The sequence below is a fragment of the Nyctibius grandis genome, chromosome 20 (assembly GCF_013368605.1).
Source record: "Nyctibius grandis isolate bNycGra1 chromosome 20, bNycGra1.pri, whole genome shotgun sequence".
NCBI lineage: Eukaryota > Metazoa > Chordata > Aves > Nyctibiiformes > Nyctibiidae > Nyctibius > Nyctibius grandis.
In genome coordinates, this window is record NC_090677.1 from 1,123,521 (window position 1) to 1,144,913 (window position 21,393).

Sequence of the window (21,393 nt, forward strand, 5' to 3'; positions counted from 1 at the left end):
GATTGCGTGTCCCGCTATCACTTATCACATCACAAAACCGAGTCTGGTTTTGGTTTTAATTAAAAGAATAAATTAAAATTGGTCACTTCCAATGTTTTAGATGTTTATAACTTCAACCTTTTTTTTTTTTTTGGCTAACATTTTGAAATACTTCCAAAATATTTTGAAAAGCCAGGAAATGAAAGCCAGAGCTCTAAAGAGCAAAGGGAAGAGGATTGTAACCAGAACATAAATTTGGATAGGATAATCCAACAGCTGTTTAGGGCAGGTGAACAAAACATGTCTTAGTGTATTCAACAGAAAACATCTCGGTGTTTTCAGAGAGATGAAGTTCACGAAGTGTCGTAGCCTGAAGAAGAAAAATAAATCAGGGTTTGTCAGCATTTGAAATACGTCAGTAACAAAAGCGTTGTTATGGAAACCCTGAAGATGAGTGTAAAGTTTCTTGTCTGTTGCCTTGTTTTTTGGAGAACTGAGTCTGTACAGTTTGGAGACCATCATAAACCAGAGATGCTCGTACCACCAGGAGCAGAGCTGGCTGCGGGGTCAGCGTTCTCCATGCGTCTCCTTCACCCACCTCCCAGCCCAGCTGCCATGTTATGTACCTGCCTTCTTGATTTCTCCCCTCTTTATAAATCATAAAACCAGTTTCTTCCCATTTGGAAAGGTGGTGCGTCATTTACCAAAGGGTTTCAAAATACAGCTGGAGCCTGTTGACACCTCCCACCTAACTCCAGGGTGCCTGAGGGGCTGCTGTGGCCCATTTACTACAGACTACGTGCACAGCTTGAAGAAACGAGATCTTGCATAGAAATACTGAAGCGTGGTTTATCCAAAGGGATCTCTGAATGCCGTGATATGAAAGCACCTGTACCCAAGGGTGAGCTGGCTCACGATGCGTTCTCACACTGTATGGGTTTACTGCAAGCCAGGGTAGTAAATTACTCACGGGCTGCATAGAATCACAGACTGGTTTGGGTTGGAAGGACCTTAAAGACCATCTAGTTCCAACCCCCCTGCCACAGGCAGGGACACCTTCCACTAGACCAGGTTGCTCCAAGCCCCATCCAACCTGGCCTTGAACACTGCCAGGGAGGGGGCAGCCACAGCTTCTCTGGGCAACCTGGGCCAGTGTCTCACCACCCTCACAGCAAAGAATTTCTTCCTCATCTCAATCTCCCCTCTTTCAGTTTAAAACCGTTCCCCCTCATCCTGTCACTCCATGCCCTTGTAAAAAGCCCCTCTCCCGCTTTCCTGTAGCCCCTTCAGGTACTGGAAGGTGCTAGAAGGTCTCCCCGGAGCCTTCTCTTCTCCAGGCTGAACAGCCCCAGCTCTCTCAGCCTGTCTCCAGAGCAGAGGTGCTCCAGCCCTCTGAGCATCTTCGTGGCCTCCTCTGGACTCGCTCCAACAGCTCCATGTCCTTCTTCTGTTGAGGCCCCAAGAGCTGGATGCAGCACTGCAGGGGGGGGTCTCACGAGAGCGGAGCAGAGGGGCAGAATCCCCTCCCTCGCCCTGCTGGCCACGCTGCTGGGGATGCAGCCCAGGACATGGGTGGCTTTCTGGGCTGCCAGCGCATGTTGCCGGCTCATGGCGAGCTTCTTGTGAACCATCACCCCCAAGTCCTTCTCCTCAGGGCTGCTCTCAATCCATCCTCTGCCCAGCCTGTGTTTGTGCTTGGCATTGCCCCGAACCATGTGCAATTTTTGAAGTGCATTCTCGTTCCTGCAAACCTCCCATCGCAGCAGAGTCCTGTACATTATATCCATCAGCGTACACGTGCACTTGGGGGTCAGACCACAAGAGCCTTTAAGTACCAAAAAGGGGCAATTTGCACTTGTGGCATCGTGATCAGAGCTGCAGGTTAAGAGCTGCTCAGCCAAAATGGGTATTTGAGAGAAATACTGTGGCTTGTTAGGGTGAACTGCCTCCTTCTGTAAAACCACCTGCACGGGGGAAAAGCAGTTTGTATTTGAGGTTGCTGGGTTTGTTTGCTTTTGAGATTGAAACGTATTATTTATCGAGGTAAAACTGAATCAAATTAGAAGAGCAAACCACATGTTCCCCCAAAAATACTCAAGCTTTTCAATATTTTATCTAGGATAAATATGAAACTCATCTATTCTCTTTGATTGCTTTTTTCATTCAGAAGCAATGGGGTAACTGTGTATGAGGATGAACTGCCAACATGACCTGCATGCCCCTCTCACCTTAACTGTTTGAGTTCCTCAAAAAAAGGAAACTTAAACTGAGTGATCCCCAAAATATAAATTACAATTGAAATTTTCTTGGCGTGCTCTGCTATCCACTAGAAAATTGATAAAGTGTGGAATTAGCAGCTACAAACCCTCTGATGTTGAAGTTGTTTCTGTACAGGTGCCCCACAGCAGGTAACTGTTGGTACAGTGGGAGAACGGTGAGGAAATCTTTAGTGTTTAAGGGAAGACTAATGTTATATATGTATTTGTGTATATATGTTTAGCCTGGAGAAGAGGAGGCTCAGAGGTGACCTTATTGCAGTCTACAACTACCTGAAGGGAGGTCGTAGCGCAGTGGGAGTCGGCCTCTTCTCCGAGGCAACTAGCGATAGGACAAGAGGACACAGCCTCAAGCTTCACCAGGGGAGGTTCAGGTTGGACATTAGGAAGCATTTCTTCTCAGCAAGGGTCATTAGCCATTGGAAGGGGCTGCCCAGGGAGGTGGTGGAGTCACCATCTCTGGATGTGTTTAAGAAAAGCCTGGACATGGCACTTAGTGCCCTGGTCTAGTTGCCATGGTGGTGTCAGGGCAATGGTTGGACTCGGTGATCCCAGAAGGCTCTTCCAACCTGATTGATTCTGGGATTCTGTTGAATCCTACTCAGGAGCCTTCGTATCTCTCCATCTGTACCCCGGTCCATCGTTTTATGAGCAGTGAATCAGGTGGACTTGTGAATTTTTCAGGAGTCTCTCCAGTTGCGGGGGAGAAACTAGAATGAGTGCAGTGTAGACAAATCCATACTGATTTTTAACGGTGCTGTCACAGACAAAAGTCTCTAGTAATGAGTTAATGGCCAAGGGAAGAGGTTTATGGGCTTGCAAGGCACCTGTGTGACTCCATACCTCGTTAGCACTTCACTGCGCTCACTGTAACAAATCTATCCCAGACAAACATCTCCAATCTGTGCTAATGGGCTTCTTATTTCTTCCTTTTTTTTTTTTTTTTTTAAGTTTTCTTTTTAAACATCTGAATAATCTTCAGGAATGTTGTACATAAGACAAAATTTGATTTGACTTTAATTGCATTTTTTCATATTCTCTTGTCTGCTCGATAGCTAACTATCTCCTTGAGTCCTTGTTATCTTTGTTTGCTAACTCACACCCTATTTTAAGAGGTTTCTCTAGCAGCTTTTTTTTCAGCAACTTACAGATTTTAACATGGTCTTACAGCCTCATTGCAAACAAACTCGTTACACGGTGCTTGCCAATGCAAACTGCATAACCCTACGTGTGCACCTTTAGGCTGAAACAAACCTTACATCAGAAGTAATTTATAGGGTCACAGAATAACTGAGGTCGGAAGGGACTTCTGGAGGTCACCTCTCTGTTGCCCTGAACGTGTGTATTACAGTTGTAAGGATCTTGGAATTTAAGCTTAGAAAGAAAGGAGATATGGATGTGTGTGTATATATATGTATGTTTTTGAAAGTTTTATGTGGTGTTTGAGGATGTGCTTCTCCATTTGGGACTGTGTCCTCTAGGTTCCACCCTTAACTAAACGCTTATAATAATAAAAATCATACTAATGATAAAAAACACCCATGTTGTAGATCTTTACAGATAGAACCCCACCTGTCTGGAAGTGGAAGATCTCCCACAGCACTGTCCTGGAGAAACTGGCTGCTCATGGCTTGGATGGGCATATGCTTTCCTGTGTAAAAAACTGGCTGGATGGCCGAGCCCAAAGAGCTGTGGTGAATGGAGTTAAATCCAGTTGGTGGCCAGTCACAAGTGGTGTTCCCCAGGGCTCAGTGTTGGGGCCAGTTCTGTTCAATGTCTTTGTCAGTGCTGTGGATAAGGAGATTGAGTGCACCCTCAGTGAGTTCGCAGACGACACCAAGTTGGGTGGGAGTGTTGATGTGCTGGAGGGCAGGAAGGCCCTACAGAGGGATCTGGACAGGTTGGATCGATGGGCTGAGGCCGCTGTGTGAGGGTCAACAAGGCCAAGTGTAGGGTCCTGCACTTGGGGCACAACAACCCCCCGCACCGCTACAGGCTGGGGGAAGAGTGGCTGGAAAGTGCCTGGTGGAAAAGGATCTGGGGGTGTTGGTTGATGGCCGGCTGAACATGAGCCAGAAGTGTGCCCAGGTGGCCAAGAAGGACAATGGCATCCTGGCTTGTATCAGCACTAGTGTGGCCAGCAGGACCAGGGCAGGGATCGTCCCCCTGTACTTGGCACTGGTGAGGCCACACCTCAAATCCTCGGTGGAGTTTTGGGCCCCTCACTACAAGAAAGACCTTGAGGTGCTGGAGCGAGTCCAAAGAAGGGCAACAAAGCTGGTGAAGGGTCTGGAGCACAAGTGTGATGAGGAGTGGCTGAGGGACCTGGGGTTGTTTAGCCTGGAGAAAAGGAGGCTGAGGGGAGACCTTCTCGCTCTCTACAACTGCCTGAAAGGAGGGTGTAGCGAGGGGGGGTCGGTCTCTTCTCCCAAGTAACAAGCGATGGGACGAGAGGAAATGGCCTCAAGTTGCACCAGGGGAGGTTTAGATTGGAGATCAGGGAAAATTTCTTCATGGAAAGGGTTGTCAAGCACTGGAACAGGCTGCCCAGGGCAGTGGGGGAGTCCCCATCCCTGGAGGGATTTAAAAGCCGTGTAGATGTGGTGCTGAGGGACATGGGCTAGTGGTGGGCTTGGCAGTGCTGGTTTAACGGTTGGCCTTGATGGTCTTAAAGGTCCTTTCCAACCAAAACGATTCTGTGATTCTAATTTGCTTCGGCTGCAGAGTTTACTTGTGAAGGTCACAAGAGGAAATAGTTGAGAATTACCATGTCTGCGCAGGCAGAGTATTTCTTCTGGGATAATTAATTAGCAAGCCAGACAGTACCAATTTGCTCGTGCTTTCAAGGGCAATGCTAGCAGTGTGCTTTGCAAGAGGTTTGGTTCACATGGGGACGTTAAAGGAGGTTTAACCATAACCCCCAGAGGCACTTGAACTACATCTGAAGTGTTAAACCAGCATCAATCCATCGTGTTTACTCCTCTGAAGGTGAAATCTCGCTTTGAATTGCTTTGGGCAGATCGTTTGCTCTGTGAAGCACGATCTTTTCTGTCCAGTAACCTTGCGTGCTGCTTTATTTGTGCATGTCCCCAGGCTACATTGCCATGTGGTGTTGTCCAAGATGGGCTGACCTTTGGGACAGCTTTAATTACTTCCCAAAGTCTCTTCCACCAACGAACCCAAGTGGTCTTTACTTGCTTTATTTTCGCTCTGCCCTGCCACACTTGATGTCTCTCATTGCTCTGTGTGCCTGTTCCCTGCTCTGCTGGGTCTACCTTGTGCTCTTTATGCCTTGCTTCACTTCCCTGCCTTCCTCTCATCTGGGTTTTAATTCCTGCCTTTAAAGCCTGGAGGAAGTTTCTTTATCCTTTTTTTTCAGCTGCTCTCAATCCTCCAAGCTCCTCTCTGCCCCTAGGCTGCTGTTAGAGGTTTTGGCGATCACCTCCTTTATTTCCATTCTCTATTTTTCAAAACGTTTCTGCAGACAGGGTAGAAACTTAGATGGAGCTCTGCTCTTACCTCCAGTAATCCTTTCTCCAGAGTAAGTCTTGATTTAAATCCAAGAAGTGTTATTTTTATTCATTGCTTTGAGAATTCACTGCACTGAGATTCACTGGTTCAACGCCAGTTGCAAAACCATTTCACAGAATCAGTCAGGTTGGAAGAGCCCTCTGGGATCATCGAGTCCAACCATTGCCCTGACACCACCATGGCAACTAGACCATGGCACTAAGTGCCATGTCCAGGCTTTTCTGAAAAGCAAATGTTAAAAAATAGCCATAGCATGTCATTTTTGAGAAGGCACAACAAAAGTTCCCGCCGTGTTGCTAGCAGGTCCCAAGTGGTGAGGTGAGGTGGGGCAGCATGGGTTGGTAGATACTTAACTGGTTTCTGGACATCTCTTGTGGACATCTCAGCGTAGGTTTCTGCTGCTGTTGGTGTCTGTCCCATCTCCTTAACCCTCCTAAATAAACCTTGGCGCTGGAAGTCCCCTCCAAATAAAGTTATTGCATCAGGGAGCCCAGCATCTCCATCTTCTCCACTGCCCCAGAGCAGCTGGTGAGGTGCAGTCTTGGGGCAGACTGTCCCAGTGGTCCATCAGGTTCGAACTGTCTCTCCAAGAGTGTTTTATAGGAGGTGAAATAAGTTTGTTCAACTAAAAAAAAAAAAGGGGTTACTGGAGCATATGAAGGGACTGGTAGTTTCACCGGTTACACCAGGAGGTTTGAGAGCCGTTACTCTTCATGTCTTGGTTCATTTACCTTCGTCTCGTTAGATTTTATCTAACAAGCAAAAAGAGATAAAAACTTACTTCAGGGCTTTTAATAAGTGTGATACAGCTGAGAATCTGCAGCGTTATTAATCTCAAGACTGACCAGGTGCTCAGCGTCACCGAGCCCTGCTTTCAGTTCCCAGGCATGTGCAAAGCTTTCAAAGGTTGAGCTTTAAACTCCTGCTGCAGATGCCAGCTGGAAATGAAATTGTTCTGGGAAATGTCCTCAGAAGCTGTTTAGTCTTTTCCAGGAGGCATCTAAGGAAAAATGATATTTTTCTTCATATTCAAAACACCCTGGCAACAATTTTAAGTGTTACCGTGTTTTGGAACACGACTTAAAATTTCGCAAAATGTGCATTTTTTTTTTCCTTCCCTGTTACTTCAGTTCTTCTATCAAAACTTACCCAAATTTGGGTGGTAAATATATCAGGCCTTACAGTTCCCACACACGTATGGGCTGAGGGGCAGCCATGGGCTCAGGGCAAGCTCTGGCTCGGTGAGGGCAAGGGATGCTGGGGAAAGGCTACTGAGGTGGGGTGGGACACAGACCAAAGGGACTGTCCCTTTGGATGCCATCCAGAGGGACCCTGACAGTCTCGAGAGCTGGGCCTGTGCAAACCTCATGAAATTCAAGAAAGCGAGTGCAAGGTTCTGCACAGGGGTTGGGGCAATCCCCAGCACACATACAGGCAGGGCAGAGAATGGATTGAGAGCAGCCCTGAGGAGAAGGACTTGGGGGTGATGGGTGACGAGAAGCTCACCATGAGCCGGCAATGGGCGCTGGCAGCCCAGAAAGCCACCCGTGTCCTGGGCTGCATCCCCAGCAGCGTGGCCAGCAGGGCGAGGGAGGGGATTCTGCCCCTCTGCTCCGCTCTCGTGAGACCCCCCCTGCAGTGCTGCATCCAGCTCTGGGGGCACCAACAGAAGAAGGACACGGAGCTGTTGGAGCGAGTCCAGAGGAGGCCACGAAGATACTCAGAGGGCTGGAGCACTTCTGCTCTGGAGACAGGCTGAGAGAGTTGGGGCTGTTCAGCCTGGAGAAGAGAAGGCTCCAATGAGACCTTCTAGCACCTTCCAGTACCTGAAGGCGCTACAGGAAAGTGGGAGAGGGACTTTTTACAAGGGCGTGGAGTGATAGGACGAGGGGGAACGGTTTTAAACTGAAAGAGGGGAGATTGAGATGAGATATGAGGAAGAAATTGTTTGCTGTGAGGGTGGTGAGAGCCTGGCCCAGGTTGCCCAGAGAAGCTGTGGCTGCCCCCTCCCTGGCAGTGTTCAAGGCCAGGTTGGATGGGGCTTGGAGCAACCTGGTCTAGTGGAAGGTGTCCCTGCCTGTGGCAGGGGGGTTGGAACTAGATGATCTTTAAGGTTGCTTCCAACCCAAACCAGTCTGTGATTCTGTGGCTTGTAGTTGTGGGTAAGCTGTGGAACTATGAGTAATGAAGCAGGCCGTTGGCAGTAAAACCCTGGAGAAAATAAGTTTTCCAGAGGAGGCCTTGGGTAGCAGGGAAAGCCAAAGGCAGGCACTGCTTAAAGCTGCTCTCAGGGACGGCTCGGTGCCAGTTTGCATCTGGTGCAGGTGAGTGCCAGTAAGGCTGAGGCCAGCTGGTTGTGAAAAGTTTGGAGTGACTGAAGTTCCCCGTTTTCTGAGCTGAAACTCTTGATTTGCCAACATGCTGAATATTTGAAAGCTCTATTTAAAGTTGGTAGAGTCGAGCTTTCAGAATACAAAATGTGTATGATAAATATTGTTAAAATAATCTAAATTTAACTCAAAATAGAGTGTCTCCTATTGGGTGCTCCAGACTGGGTGTATCTGACCTTACTGCACTTGTGTGATGGGATAACTCCTGCTTCACCTCAGGCCCCATTTTTTAAATATATTCAATATTTTTCAGGAAAATGTACAGATCCATAATGATATTTCCTAAAGAAAACTAATGACAAATAATTATTATTCTGTCTTCAGAGCTTGAATAGCATCCAAGGAATAAAGCTGCAGTCCAAGTGTGAAACAGCATGGATGAAATAAAATATTGAATAGTTATTCAGGAATTGTCTAGTTGCCATGGTGGTGTCAGGGCAATGGTTGGACTCGATGATCCCAGAGGTCTCTTCCAACCTGGTTGATTCTGTGATTCTGTGACTTCTGCACTGAATGGAGCAGGAATCCCCCTCCCACCCCTCCTGTCCATTTTGGGGTTGCGTGATGAAATCTGTATCCTAATGAACACGTGAGCTCACACTGAACCTCTCTTTGTTATTTTCCTAATTTCTGCTATATAAAATGTTTTTATTTTTAAACCTTGCATGGAAGCGTAATGAATTTTGACCATGATATAAATTACATGGTGGCTGATAAATTCCTCAAATTAACTTAATCTGTTTTCTTCTGCGCCCGGAAAGAGAAAATGACCATTTAATTATTGGGATAAAAAAAAATTATCCTACTAATTGAGAGAGTCACGTTTGTGCAATTTACTTTATATTTCGATTTATTTGAGGAACATGGATGCAGTTGAGCCAAAGCTGTTATTTAATGTTTAATTGGATGGGCTCAAAGTGACGAAGCACCGAATGTCCTCGTGAAGACAAAACCTGTCTGTGTGCTTTGCTGGTGGTGTTACACAAGACAAGTACATGCCAGGGAGGGGGCAGCCACAGCTTCTCTGGGCAACCTGGGCCAGGGTCTCACCACCCTCACAGTCAATAATTTCTTCCTCATATCTCATCTCAATCTCTCCTCTTTCAGTTTAAAACCGTTCCCCCTCGTCCTATCACTCCATGCCCTTGTAAAAAGCCCCTCTCCCGATTCTACTGGGGAGACCACAAATGTGGGGCTGGGGAAGGAGACGAGCCAGGAGCAATTCAATGTCAACCTATTTTAAGAAGGGCTTTAAGAAAAAAAATAATGGATTTACTTTTAATATTGTTAATATTTGTCATTATGAAACGTAATATTCTCCAGCCACCACCGTTAAGACATACAGTGGCTTGGGCACAAACCCATGAATAACACAGACCATTATGGGTCTGTGCTTTGAAAGAAACAAAAATATTAACAAATCTTAATCGCACTGGCTCTGGTGTCAACTAGCCACTTAGCAATTAAAGTTTGAATTGCTCCTCAATTAAATTTGCAACTACAATGCAATTAGCACGCAGAGTTTAATTGGCAAAAGCGTGGCTATGGTTGGCAGTTGCAGGGCTTGGGAAAGCGTGATGGGAGCCAGGGCAGCGAGGGAAGATGTTTCCTCTTGGATTCATTTGCCGAAATCTTAGTGCATCTCCCTGAAATTTGCAAACTGGCTCTGGCTTTCAGGGGGTCTTGAGTTACAACCAAAAGCTGTATGTAAAAAAAATGCAAAGCTGGTGGTTTCAGAGCTTCCACGGCGCTGCCCTCGATGGCAGGGTGCAAGGTCACCCTGGAGATTTGAGGCTGCTAGTTTTATAACATACTCTTTTTTTCCAAAGCGATGCTTTACTGGTACAGCCTGGACTTATTGTAGCTGCCTTAGAGGAGCACCGTGCTTACTACAGGTTTCTGTTCATCCTTCGGAGGAGTTGGATCTGTTGGGAGTTGAACAGTGCACTTAAGCACAAGTAATAGTGCAAACAGTGCGTTCCACAAATGCGTTAGGAGGCAGCGAGAACGGATAAATTTAGCTGCACACACCACAAATAATTTTCTGTTTCTTCAGCTAATTTACAGGCTGCTAAGAAAAGTTGTGAGTTCTGGATGACAAGTGACAAAACGGGTGAGGAAGAGGGCAAAGCCTTTGGCAACGTGAAAATTTTACGCCTAAGTGAATGGCATTTACATAAAAATCAGTGCAAAGGAACGAGGATAAGGCTTTTTTTTTTTGGCTGGAGCTCCTCTGCTCTGGAGACAGGCTGAGAGGGCTGGGGCTGTTCAGCCTGGAGAAGAGAAGGCTCCAGGGAGACCTTCTAGCACCTTCCAGTACCTGAAGGGGCGACAGGAAAGCTGGAGAGGGGCTTTTTACAAGGGCATGGAGTGACAGGACGAGGGGTAACGGTTTTAAACTGAAAGAGGGGAGACTGAGACGAGATCTGAGGAAGAAATTCTTAGCTGTGAGGGTGGTGAGACCCTGGCCCAGGTTGCCCAGAGAAGCTGTGGCTGCCCCCTCCCTGGCAGTGTTCAAGGCCAGGTTGGATGGGGCTTGGAGCAACCTGGTCTGGTGGAAGGTGTCCCTGCCTGTGGCAGGGGGGTTGGAACTAGATGATCTTTAAGGTCTCTTCCAACCCAAACCATTCTATGATTCTGTGATTTAGCTCTTATCATCCAGGAGGATGGCTGGGGAAAAAATAAATGAAGATAAAAGAGGTTGCTGGGTTTTGAATCCAAGGAGTGAGGGTAAAAAATGTCTTTTGCCAAAGGTGGGACGTGATTAAAACAATAGAGCCTGGAAAAAGAACCAAAGAGCCTCCCGTATAATTGAGACTTCTGAGCATCTACCAACCCCAAACTCTTTGGAGTTGTGCACGGTTGAACTGATGGCTGGCAGCTCTTTCTGGTGGGAGCAGGCTGGTGAGTTCTGGAGGGGCTGTGGTGTTCTGTATCCTCACTCTCGTCACCTTCCTTGTGAGAAAGCCAGATGGATGGCCCCCTTGGAGCTAGAGAACTGATGTGTAAAACTTGCCTTGCTGAAAGCGTGTTTTGACACCACTGACCACGGGGAAAGGCCCATTTCAGTGCTTGCAGGACCATTAACAAAGTGACTCACGGGTCAGATCATACTGGGGCGTATTTTGTCCGTGTGGGAATGGAGAGGAGTAGGGACTTGAGGGGAATCCAAAGCACAGCCACCAAAATATAGCTGCCAGCCTTTACCCTTGGTAGGTCCTCCATGCTAGCTAACACCCAGAGATTTTTATTTTATTTTATGCTCTGTCTATATGAAAAGTAACTTGTGTCGCCCTCCATCAAGAGTAGTTTCTTACAGCTCAGTTTGGATGCAAGCTAAAGCTCCTGAAAATCAGCTCAGCTGATTAAATATCATATTTAATTAATAACAAAATTAATAACAGTTAAATATCAATGTTGAATTCAATAATGCTCAATATTTTGGCAGAAATGTGGCGGTTTGCAATCTTTCTTGCCCCGAGTAAAGCATCACTTGCATTATTTAGTATTTATCCATGGAGATGTCAAAGGAAGTTGCAAAATTATCTCCGTTAATTGATCGATATTGTATTGTGTTTCTTTTGTTTTCTTTATCTGGTTGATACATCCAAAAAAGCAATTTATTTCCTGCGTGGAAACCTGCAGTGCGCAGGCTGCCAGCTAGGAAAGAAAATGGGTTAGAGCTGTGTTAGAGCCTTTATTTCCACGAGAGGTGAGTTGGGCTTAAGGTCTGCGAAGTTCATTGTTAGGTTTTTAATGTTCCAGATTGCTTAATGACACGCCAGGAGAATGGGAGACGTCCTCCAGTATGCTGAATTTTAATTAAGCAGCACGTATGTTACTACACCGTGCTGAAGGAGGAGCAGCCTACCCACCTCTCTGCTCTTACTGTAGTGTCAGAGATCGAGTACCTTCGCCTTTCAATTCCAGCCCTCCTCAGGCTACTGTCCTCTTCAATCTTTCTCTTACGTATTTAAGGAAAAAAAAACAAGTTTTATTTTCTCCTGCAGCAGCTGGGTTTCTCTAATGAAGTCTCTCGCGGACTGTTTTGTGGCTTGATAGAAGAGTACAGCTGGCTGAGGAGGAGCAGCTCTGGCATGAGCGTGAAAAAGGGAGAAGGAGCAGCAGAGGTGGGCTGGGAGCCATAAATCACCACCAGCTTTGTAGCTGGAGGTGCTGGATCAAGGCAAAGGTTATTTTAACCCAGTAACTTTGACTACTTGTGGTGCAGAGGTGGACCAGGCTGCGGTGCAGTTTGTGGTGCAGAAATGGGGTCATTGTGAGCGTAGAAAGCATCCCCGGTGCCAAGGCGCTGCCTTTGCGTGGTGAGAAGGTCACTTAGGACTAACCGAGAGCTGTTTTGCAACCTCAGCTCTGGGGCCCCCAACATAAGAAGGACGTGGAGCTGTTGGAGCGAGTCCAGGGGAGGCCACGAAGGTGCTCAGAGGGCTGGAGCTCCTCTGCTGTGGAGACAGGCTGAGAGAGTTGGGGCTCTTCAGCCCGGAGAAGAGAAGGCTCCGGGGAGACCTTCTAGCACCTTCTAGTACCTGAAGGGGCTACAGGAAAGCTGGAGAGGGGCTTTTTACAAGGGCATGGAGTGATAGGATGAGTGGAATGGTTTTAAACTGGAAGAGGGGAGATGGAGATGAGATATGAGGAAGAAATTCTTTGCTGTGAGGGTGGTGAGACCCTGGCCCAGGTTGCCCAGAGAAGCTGTGGCTGCCCCCTCCCTGGCAGTGTTCAAGGCCAGGTTGGATGGGGCTTTGAGCAACCTGGTCTAGTGGAAGGTGTCCCTGCCTGTGGCAGGGGGTTGGAACTAGATGGTCTTTAAGGTCCCTTCCAACCCAAACCAGTCTGTGATTCTATGATTCTCAGTGGAGAGCTGCCACTTGGTCACAAGGTGGGAATGTAAAATCCAGCCTCTCTAAGGCGTTGCTCATCTTCCTACGCATGAAACCTTCCCTTTGGAGAACTCTGTGGGTCTAGAGGAGGAGATTCATCGATGCTTTGCGGGAACAGAGGTTGCTTTCATGTTCAGACGGATTTAGGGAGGCTTTTCTGAACCAACGGGATTTCCATCACCGTGACAGTCTTGCGTTCCTTGTGATTGTTTCCAGCAGAAACAGGAGAAGTTTTATAAGAGCCATTTCATCTGCCTGTAGTAACTTTATATTCAAATTGGCAAAATAAGAACAGGTGGTGGAATTGAAACACCACTTCATTAGCAGAACTGGGAGAAAACACTTTTAAATGACTGCATATGAAATTCATATTCTATAGCTTTCAAAAAAATCAAGTTTTAGTTTTGTTTTGACAAACAATGCCTGTGTGTCATTGTTGTGTGATAATTCTGGAAGGACCAGGTTTTGTAGCAAAAAATGCAGCCACCGCCTTGTGTGTCTTCTCTGCAATCTATGCTTCGAACAGCTTTTATTAGGAATAAAACTAGTTTGAATGCGAACGTTAAATGAGCATTTAAATAATTTTTTTTTTTTTATAAGCAAAGCGCCTTTAAATTGCGAAGCAGTTAAGAGTAGTTATTGGTAACTGCTTCCAAATTTGAGCAGTTCTCATATAGAAAAATTCTTATTGAATTCATCAAAACAAATGCTTGTTGTCTTTTTTTTGGATAAATATCCAAAGCCTACACAACCTTGGCTCATGAGAAACTTCAGCTGTAATCTTTCGCTTAATGTCAATGGCTTTTGGGGTTTGCCGTGAAACAGAAACTGGGTTGAGTACTTTGTGCTTACTCACGGGTTTTCTGAAGCTTACAGGGTTCTGCTCAACTCCATAGCTGCTGCCTTAAACTCAACCATGGCAGTGGGTGGGGAACTACCTACAAATCTAAGTAACTTCTGCCTTTGGAAGCTGACTCCCTCTCTGTGTCATAGAATCACAGACTGGTTTGCGTTGGAAGGGACCCTAAAGATCATCCAGTTCTAACCCCCTGCCACGGGCAAGGACACCTTCCACCAGACCAGGTTGCTCCAAGCCCCATCCAACCTGGCCTTGAACACTGCCAGGGAGGGGGCAGCCACAGCTTCTCTGGGCAACCTGGGCCAGGGTCTCACCACCCTCACAGCAAAGAATTTCTTCCTCATATCTCATCTCAATCTCCCCTCTGTCAGTTTAAAACCGTTCCCCCTCATCCTATCACTCCATGCCCTTGTAAAAAGTCCCTCTCCAGCTTTCCTGTAGCCCCTTCAGGTACTGGAAGGTGCTAGAAGGTCTCCCTAGAGCCTTCTCCAGGCTGAACAGCCCCAACTCTCTCAGCCTGTCTCCATAGCAGAGGAGCTCCAGCCCTCTGAGCATCTTCATGGCCTCCTCTGGACTCGCTCCAACAGCTCCATGTCCTTCTTCTGTTGATGCCTCCAGAGCTGGACGCAGCACTGCAGGGGGGTCTCACGAGAGCAGAGCAGAGGGGCAGAATCCCCTCCCTCGCCCTGCTGGCCACGCTGCTGGGGATGCAGCTCAGGACACGGGTGGCTTTCTGGGCTGCAAGCGCACGTTGCCGGCTCATGGTGAGCTTCTCGTCACCCATCACCCCCAGGTCCTTCTCCTCGGGGCTGCTCTCAATCCATTCTGTGCCCAGCCTGTGCTTGGGATTGCAGTAAGTCAAATTAGTTTGCTTTGGTTTTGTTTTTGTAGGATGTGATCTTACGTATTCTTGCCTTTATCCACATATTTTGCTAGGAAGTCGTCTCTATGCTTTTTAAATTAATATTTTAATTTCATCACGAATATGTTTCTTGCGTAGAGGGGGAAATCGTTGATGCAGTAAAAGGGTCGTGAAGACGGTAGTAAAAATAATCTGTGTGACATTGTGCTTTCCATCTCATACCTCAGTCCTTTGCCATAACCAGGCAGGAATTTGTCATCGAGGTACAGCAGTGAGAGCTTAATTTTCGACATGTGAAAAATAGGCTGTGAATTGAGGGGAGCTGAGCTAAGATTACTCCAGTGAGCTCTTTCCAACCCCAGTGTGATCCTTCCCAGCATCGTCACTCTCTGGTGGGGATTTTCATCTCCTCTTCCTCCCAGTCCTTGGAGGGCATCTGTGGATGAAGAAGCATTGACTTGTAATGATGAGTGAATCACATAATTTTTTAGTACACTGAGAAGTGCTTTCCCCCCTAAAAAAGATCCACTGAGCCATAAGAGTCAGAACCCAACTCCTTATTTTTAAGTCTTTAGAAGAAAATAAATGGGATATGGGAATATATGTAGCTTTGTACAAAGATGAATGATCACCATGGATTGTGTTGGGAACAAACAGATGACGTCTTGAGCAGTGGCCAGATCTCAAAACTCTTTGGGATTATAGGATCTATTTGTGCATTAGTGCTCGGATTTGGCTGTCTTTTCTCTGGAACCGGTTACGACTCCATGAGCTAAAAGTGAAGTAAACTCATGCCCTTTGCAGATAGTTGTTGTGGAGCTTTTTGCAGAGATATCTCCATTTCAGCTCTGCTGAAACTCTGTTCTATTAAAAAAAATAAATGTATTCTTCAGAATCATTTAGGAGCCTCTGAAGTGTGTGAGGCACCATTAAAGGTTGATTTTGCTCATTCTTGAGATAAATTTTTTTGTGCTTCATATTAGGTTGATACTATGAAGAAACGAATCAAACATTTATAAAAAATAAGAAAACATAAATTGACTTTTAAAGGAAAGTTAGAAGGAGTGGAATTGGGGTCCATTTGAAGCTAACAATAAATCAGCAACCTCAGAATTTAATTCTCAGTGTACGCTCAGCAATTTTGCTGGTGACACCAAACTGGGAGGAGTGGCCGATACCCCAGCAGGCCTTGCTGCCGTTCAGCGAGACCTGGGGGGTTGGAACTAGGTGATCTTTAAGGTCCCTTCCAACCGAAACCGTTGTGTCATTCTATGAATCTGGTCCCAATTTGGGGGGAGGAAGCTTTTAAGTGATGGATAACCTTTGAAATTCTCATTTTTGTCCTGCACTTAATTCGTTAGAGCCTAAATGGTGGCCGTAGGCACGATAACCCTGTAACGCGTATACTCTGCTTCTTGCCATTGAATCACCTGTGCGTGCACTAGGTGGTGGGACCATCTTAAATTCCTTCCCTTCTCCTGGCTCTTGTTCCTCAGCTGGCCTTTGAAACCCTCAGACTGGCCCTGAGCCTCTTTCTTTCCATTCACCCTTTGCTTTTCAGTCCCCCTCATGTGTCTCCTCCCGGTGCCGTGTTGGGAAGCAGCTAGATCAGACTTGCTCTCCTAAGATGAGATGTTGAAAAAGGAAAGGGATGCCAAGATGGGAATTAAATAATGGCCATGGGTCAAAATAATTTTCCTTTTGATGATAGCTGTGTTATTCATGGCTAAGTGTTCTCGGGGATTAGTTTCTCATTGAAAGTGAGCAAAATGACTCTGTGGTTTCCATGTGTGGCATTAAAGACCTAAATGTTTTCCTTTTTTTAACACAAAATATGGAGAAAATTTCACCTGAAGGTGGAATACATGAAACAAAGCTCACATTGAGTGTAGTGTAGTATTTCCTGACCGTACAGATACTCCACTAAGAAAACTCAAGAGTTGAAAGCTTGTATATGCAATGGTTGTACTTAACATTTTTTTGAGTTCATGCCCTCTCCTTCATGATACATCTAATTGGTTTTCAGGCTGTAGTACTCCTGTGTTTTTGTTCACAGTATAATCAAATACACTTAGGATGAGAGGAAACACCCTCAAGTTGTGCCATGGGGGCGTTAGATTGGGTATCAGGAACAATTTCTTCCCCGAAAGGGTTGTCAAGCACTGGAACAGGCTGCCCAGGGCAGTGGTAGAGTCCCCATCCCTGGAGGGATTTAAAAGCCGTGTAGATGTGGTGCTGAGGGACATGGGTTAGTGGTGGCCTCGGCAGTGCTGGGTTAACGGTTGGACTCGATGATCTTAAAGGTCCTTTCCAACCAAAACGATTCTATGATCCTATGATTTTAAACTTAAGTCTGAAAGAACTTCCTTTCCCTTTTAAAGTGGTCTATTTTTTTTTTTCTTTCTCACAGATGGGAAGGTTGAAGTGACAAAAGAAGGCGTGAAGCTGTGCACGATGGGACCTGGCAAAGTCTTTGGGGAGTTAGCCATCCTCTACAACTGCACCCGGACAGCAACTGTCAAAAGTAAGCTCATTTTTGATCTTTGATGTGGAATAATTTGGAATTTCATGGGGAAATAGGGTTCTTCTCATCTCTCCTGTGGACTTGCAACCTCTGTTAGATGTTCCGCTGTCTTAATTAGTTTAACTCTTTATGGCATGGATGATAGTATGGAATTTAGGCAGTGTAAGCAGGAAGAAGATGGAGAAGAAGCGCTTCACCGGATGCTTTCGTTCGGGTTTATTCTTGTAAGGAATCTTCTACATTGACACAGCGGTTGATGCTACCTTATGCGTAGGAGCTAATACTGTAGCTCTCCTTACGATCCCTGCTGCATCTCATGATGTGGCTGTTGGTTAGAAGAGCATATCTGACCCTTGTAAGTGTAAGTTTTCAAGGGAAACTCTATAAGTAAAGCTTATGTATTTTTTCAGGTCATTGTTTTCCCCCTAAACTGACTAAACAAAATTCAGGGAAAAAACCTGGATGACACTGATCTCCTGCTCCAAGTCTTCGGCGCTTCTCCTGTAATCTGGTTTCTTTTATGAATGTATAGACAAAAGCCTGGGTTGTACGAGAAGTAGAGGGAAATCACATTGATATGTACAACATAAATATGTTTTTCTTTAAATTCAGATTAATAGTTGAGATTTGGGATACGTGATATCACAGCCCTCCTTGATCTTAACAATAAGAGTTTCTGGTGGCATCTTCAGCAGGGAGGTTTGATAGGACTTGATAAATAGTTCTGTGGTTTAAAGATGCTGTAGGGGAGAAGTTAGAATGGTACTGATGGGATAGAATAATACAAAGACAAACAAGTGGTACCAAAATAATGCGGCATGTTAGTCCCTGTTCAGAAGAAAGCCTTTTCGAAATACCTAATTTTGCTTCAAAAAGAGAGAGAAAGAGAACAAATGGGCAGAAATGACAAAACAGGAAAAGATTTTTTTGTGAAGAACATGCTGTTCTCCATAATCCTAAAGAACTAGACTGATGTACTCTATTTTCACCTGCACAAACCTTGCCTTTTTAGAAGTACTGTTTATTGCAGATAAATCCTTGGCTACAACATAATTCATCAGTGTCACAGTTTGTGCTTCGGAGTAATCCAAATGATTAGCAAATGCTTTGGAGTAATCCCAGATGATGTAGCAAATGTGCATAGTGCACATGTCACACCTAGCCCCACGAGGACAGCCCCAGAGACCTCCAGGCTGCTTTACACTGTATGTGGGGCTGCTCTTTGATGAGATGCTTTATCTCCTTCCCCGTAGTCCACCAAGCAGAATATAAGTGTGAATGGCAGCTGGTGCTGATCCACCCTCTCCTCTCCATACCTTCCTGGCCCATACGTGCGTTATCCATGTAGCCATACAGCCTTTTTTTCTCTCCAGTTAAAGATTTGAGGGATTGATGATGGCGATAAATTCAGATAAGCTGCAGGTTTATGTGATAATACGGTTATATAAGTTGGAAAGAGCAGAGACAGAGAGGAGAGGGTTGAGTCTTAGGAAAGGAAATGGGAGAGTTGTTATTGTTTAGTTCCCCTTAAAAGTGCAGTGCTAAAAGGGTCCTGATGCAGTGGTACCATGAGGACTACATCACCTAACAAAGGATAGGACGAGAGGAAACGGCCTCAGGTTGCACCAGGGGAGGTTTAGATTGGAGATCAGGAAAAATGTCTTCACTGAAAGGGTTGTCAAGCACTGGAACAGGCTGCCCAGGGCAGTGGTGGAGTCACCATCCCTGGAGGGATTTAAAAGCCGTGTAGATGTGGTGCTGAGGGACATGGGTTAGTGGTGGGCTTGGCAGTGCTGGGTTAATGGTTGGACTCGATGATCTTAAAGGTCCTTTCCAACCAAAACGGTTCTATGATCCTATATAATCCTGCACAGTCACACTCTTCTGGTGTTGTGTCCATTTCAACGTGTTTGTACAACTGACTCCCCTAGGAAATAATACTGGCAGCAGATTTTACTATCGGTTTTTCCTGTTATTCACTTTTTCCTGTACTAAGTCTCTTCTCTTGAGCAAACTTCCAGATTGCCACTTGGCACTTAGTTTTACCAAATCCTTTTTTTCCTGGTTAAATTGGGGGCAGTAGTAAGGTCACAACTGTAACTGTCCTCAGAGAGCTCTCTCTTCAAGAAAGAGGTGTCTGCATTTGTTGTTGTACTCTGTTCCTTTCCCACCGGCATCATAAAATTATGATAATTATACACCTTCTTCTGCCAGCAGCTGTTGGGCATTTAATCGTGTTTCCAACGCCAGCAAGTGACTTGTAGGTATTTTCTCTCTCGTTATCGCACAAGTAAGTAGCAGTTGTGATTGTAATTGGCTTTATATCCTTTCAAGTGCGGTGGCACACAAGGTCACAGCTCGACTGGGGGGAACCATTTCGGCTAGACCTAAGTGAAGAGAGGTCTTGGAGGTGTACGGATCAATTTAGGGCGTATTATTGACTTAAATTGTTGCCGCTGCTGCCAAACAACTTCAAACATCTGTTTGTTCTTTTGGCTAAAGGATAAATAATTCTCTAGAAAGGCGAACACTAGTAAATATTCCATTAAGTCTGATGAGAACTTTGATCATTACAAGGTTTATTTCAGGAGAAATGAACAATTGATGATTGTAATGAAAACAGACACCCAGTCAACACCGATGGTGAAGATGTGTCAAGGGACATCATCCAACTTTCATTTAGAGAAACACTTTAAATCAAGGCTTCTCAGTTTTCAGGCCCTAGATTTTCATTACCTCCAGAGTGTCAGGATTGTTTTAGCCTGGAGAAGAGGAGGCTCAGTGGTGACCTTATTGCAGCCTACAACTACCTGAAGGGAGGTTGTAGTGGAGTGGGAGTCGGCCTCTTCTCCTGGGCAACTAGCGATAGGACAAGAGGACACAGCCTCAAGCTTTGCCAGGGGAGGTTCAGGTTGGACATTAGGAAGCATTTCTTCTCAGCAAGGGTCATTAGCCATTGGAAGGGGCTGCCCAGGGAGGTGGTGGAGTCACCATCTCTGGACGTGTTTAAGAAAAGCCTGGACATGGCACTTAGTGCCATGGTCTAGTTGCCATGGTGGTGTCAGGGCAATGGTTGGACTCGATGATCCCAGAGGTCTCTTCCAACCTGATTGATTCTGTGATTCTGTGATGTGCCTGCCAGTACCTCATTACAAGGACATTAAGTATTTCTTTTTGAAAAATGAAGTTGCAGCAAAAACTGAATGAAGGATGTGTTATGGTAGCGTGAAGCTCAACCATGCCGTTGGGTCTAATGATGTGTCAGCTCTGTTGACATCTCTTGCTGTAACTCGTTTGTATGCGTGCTCTTGCTTTGGCTTTGTAAATAATAAAGTTTTTGGTGTCATTACTTACTGCATTAGTCTACAGGGCCCTTGAGCTGGTGCTCACTCTGTAGGAGATTGCAAACTAAAGGGATAAATAGTAGGAAGGACTTCGTCTTCTAAAAATAATTTAAAAGACTTTAAAATTTAATTATTCCGATCTGACTCCCTCTGGTTCATTACAACCTCTTTAATAAGACAGCCCAGGCCTTTTCAAAGCCTGCCCCAAGAGAATTATTATAATATTTTTTCAATATTATTACAGTCTTAAGTAAAAGCGGGACGGGGTCTAAGAAAGAGTGGCCAAACCCTTGGGTGTGCAGAAGCCCTGAGGAAGGTAGGGCCACGTCTCATGACATGTGGCCTCATCTTCAAGATAGTTGCTTACAATTTTTGCCATCTGATATTTTTGGGGGTGTTATTCTGAAGCTTTTGCTTTACGTTTCCAGATATTACAGAAATAATAATTTTTTTTTTCTGGTGTAGACTGTTCAGTCTGATGCTCCAAGTATGTCCCTGTCGTGGCTTTCTGAAGCGCTGGTGTTCACAGGTCGGCTTCCATTACATATATAGCTAAATCCAAATCAGCAGCTGATTTTTTCCTCTATCAATATTCATTATTATCCAGAGTTCTCAAGTGCCTAAATGCAAAACTTGATGCTACTTGCAGTTTAAAGCAGAATCACAGACTTTCCTCCCTGATTCCAACAAATAATTAAATTCAGCGCATTAGAATTAGGAAAACTCA

General features: G+C 45.6%; 1 protein-coding gene across 2 annotated transcripts in view; it reads left to right on the forward strand.

Annotated features, from left to right (window-relative positions):
• Positions 1-21,393, forward strand: part of PRKG1 (protein kinase cGMP-dependent 1) — a 577,366-nt gene that overhangs the window by 215,590 nt on the left and 340,383 nt on the right. For both annotated transcript variants that reach the window (XM_068416564.1, XM_068416566.1), the window contains exon 3: positions 17,209-17,322. In XM_068416564.1, the coding sequence (XP_068272665.1) occupies positions 17,209-17,322 (114 nt within the window). The remainder of the gene's footprint in view (positions 1-17,208; positions 17,323-21,393) is intronic.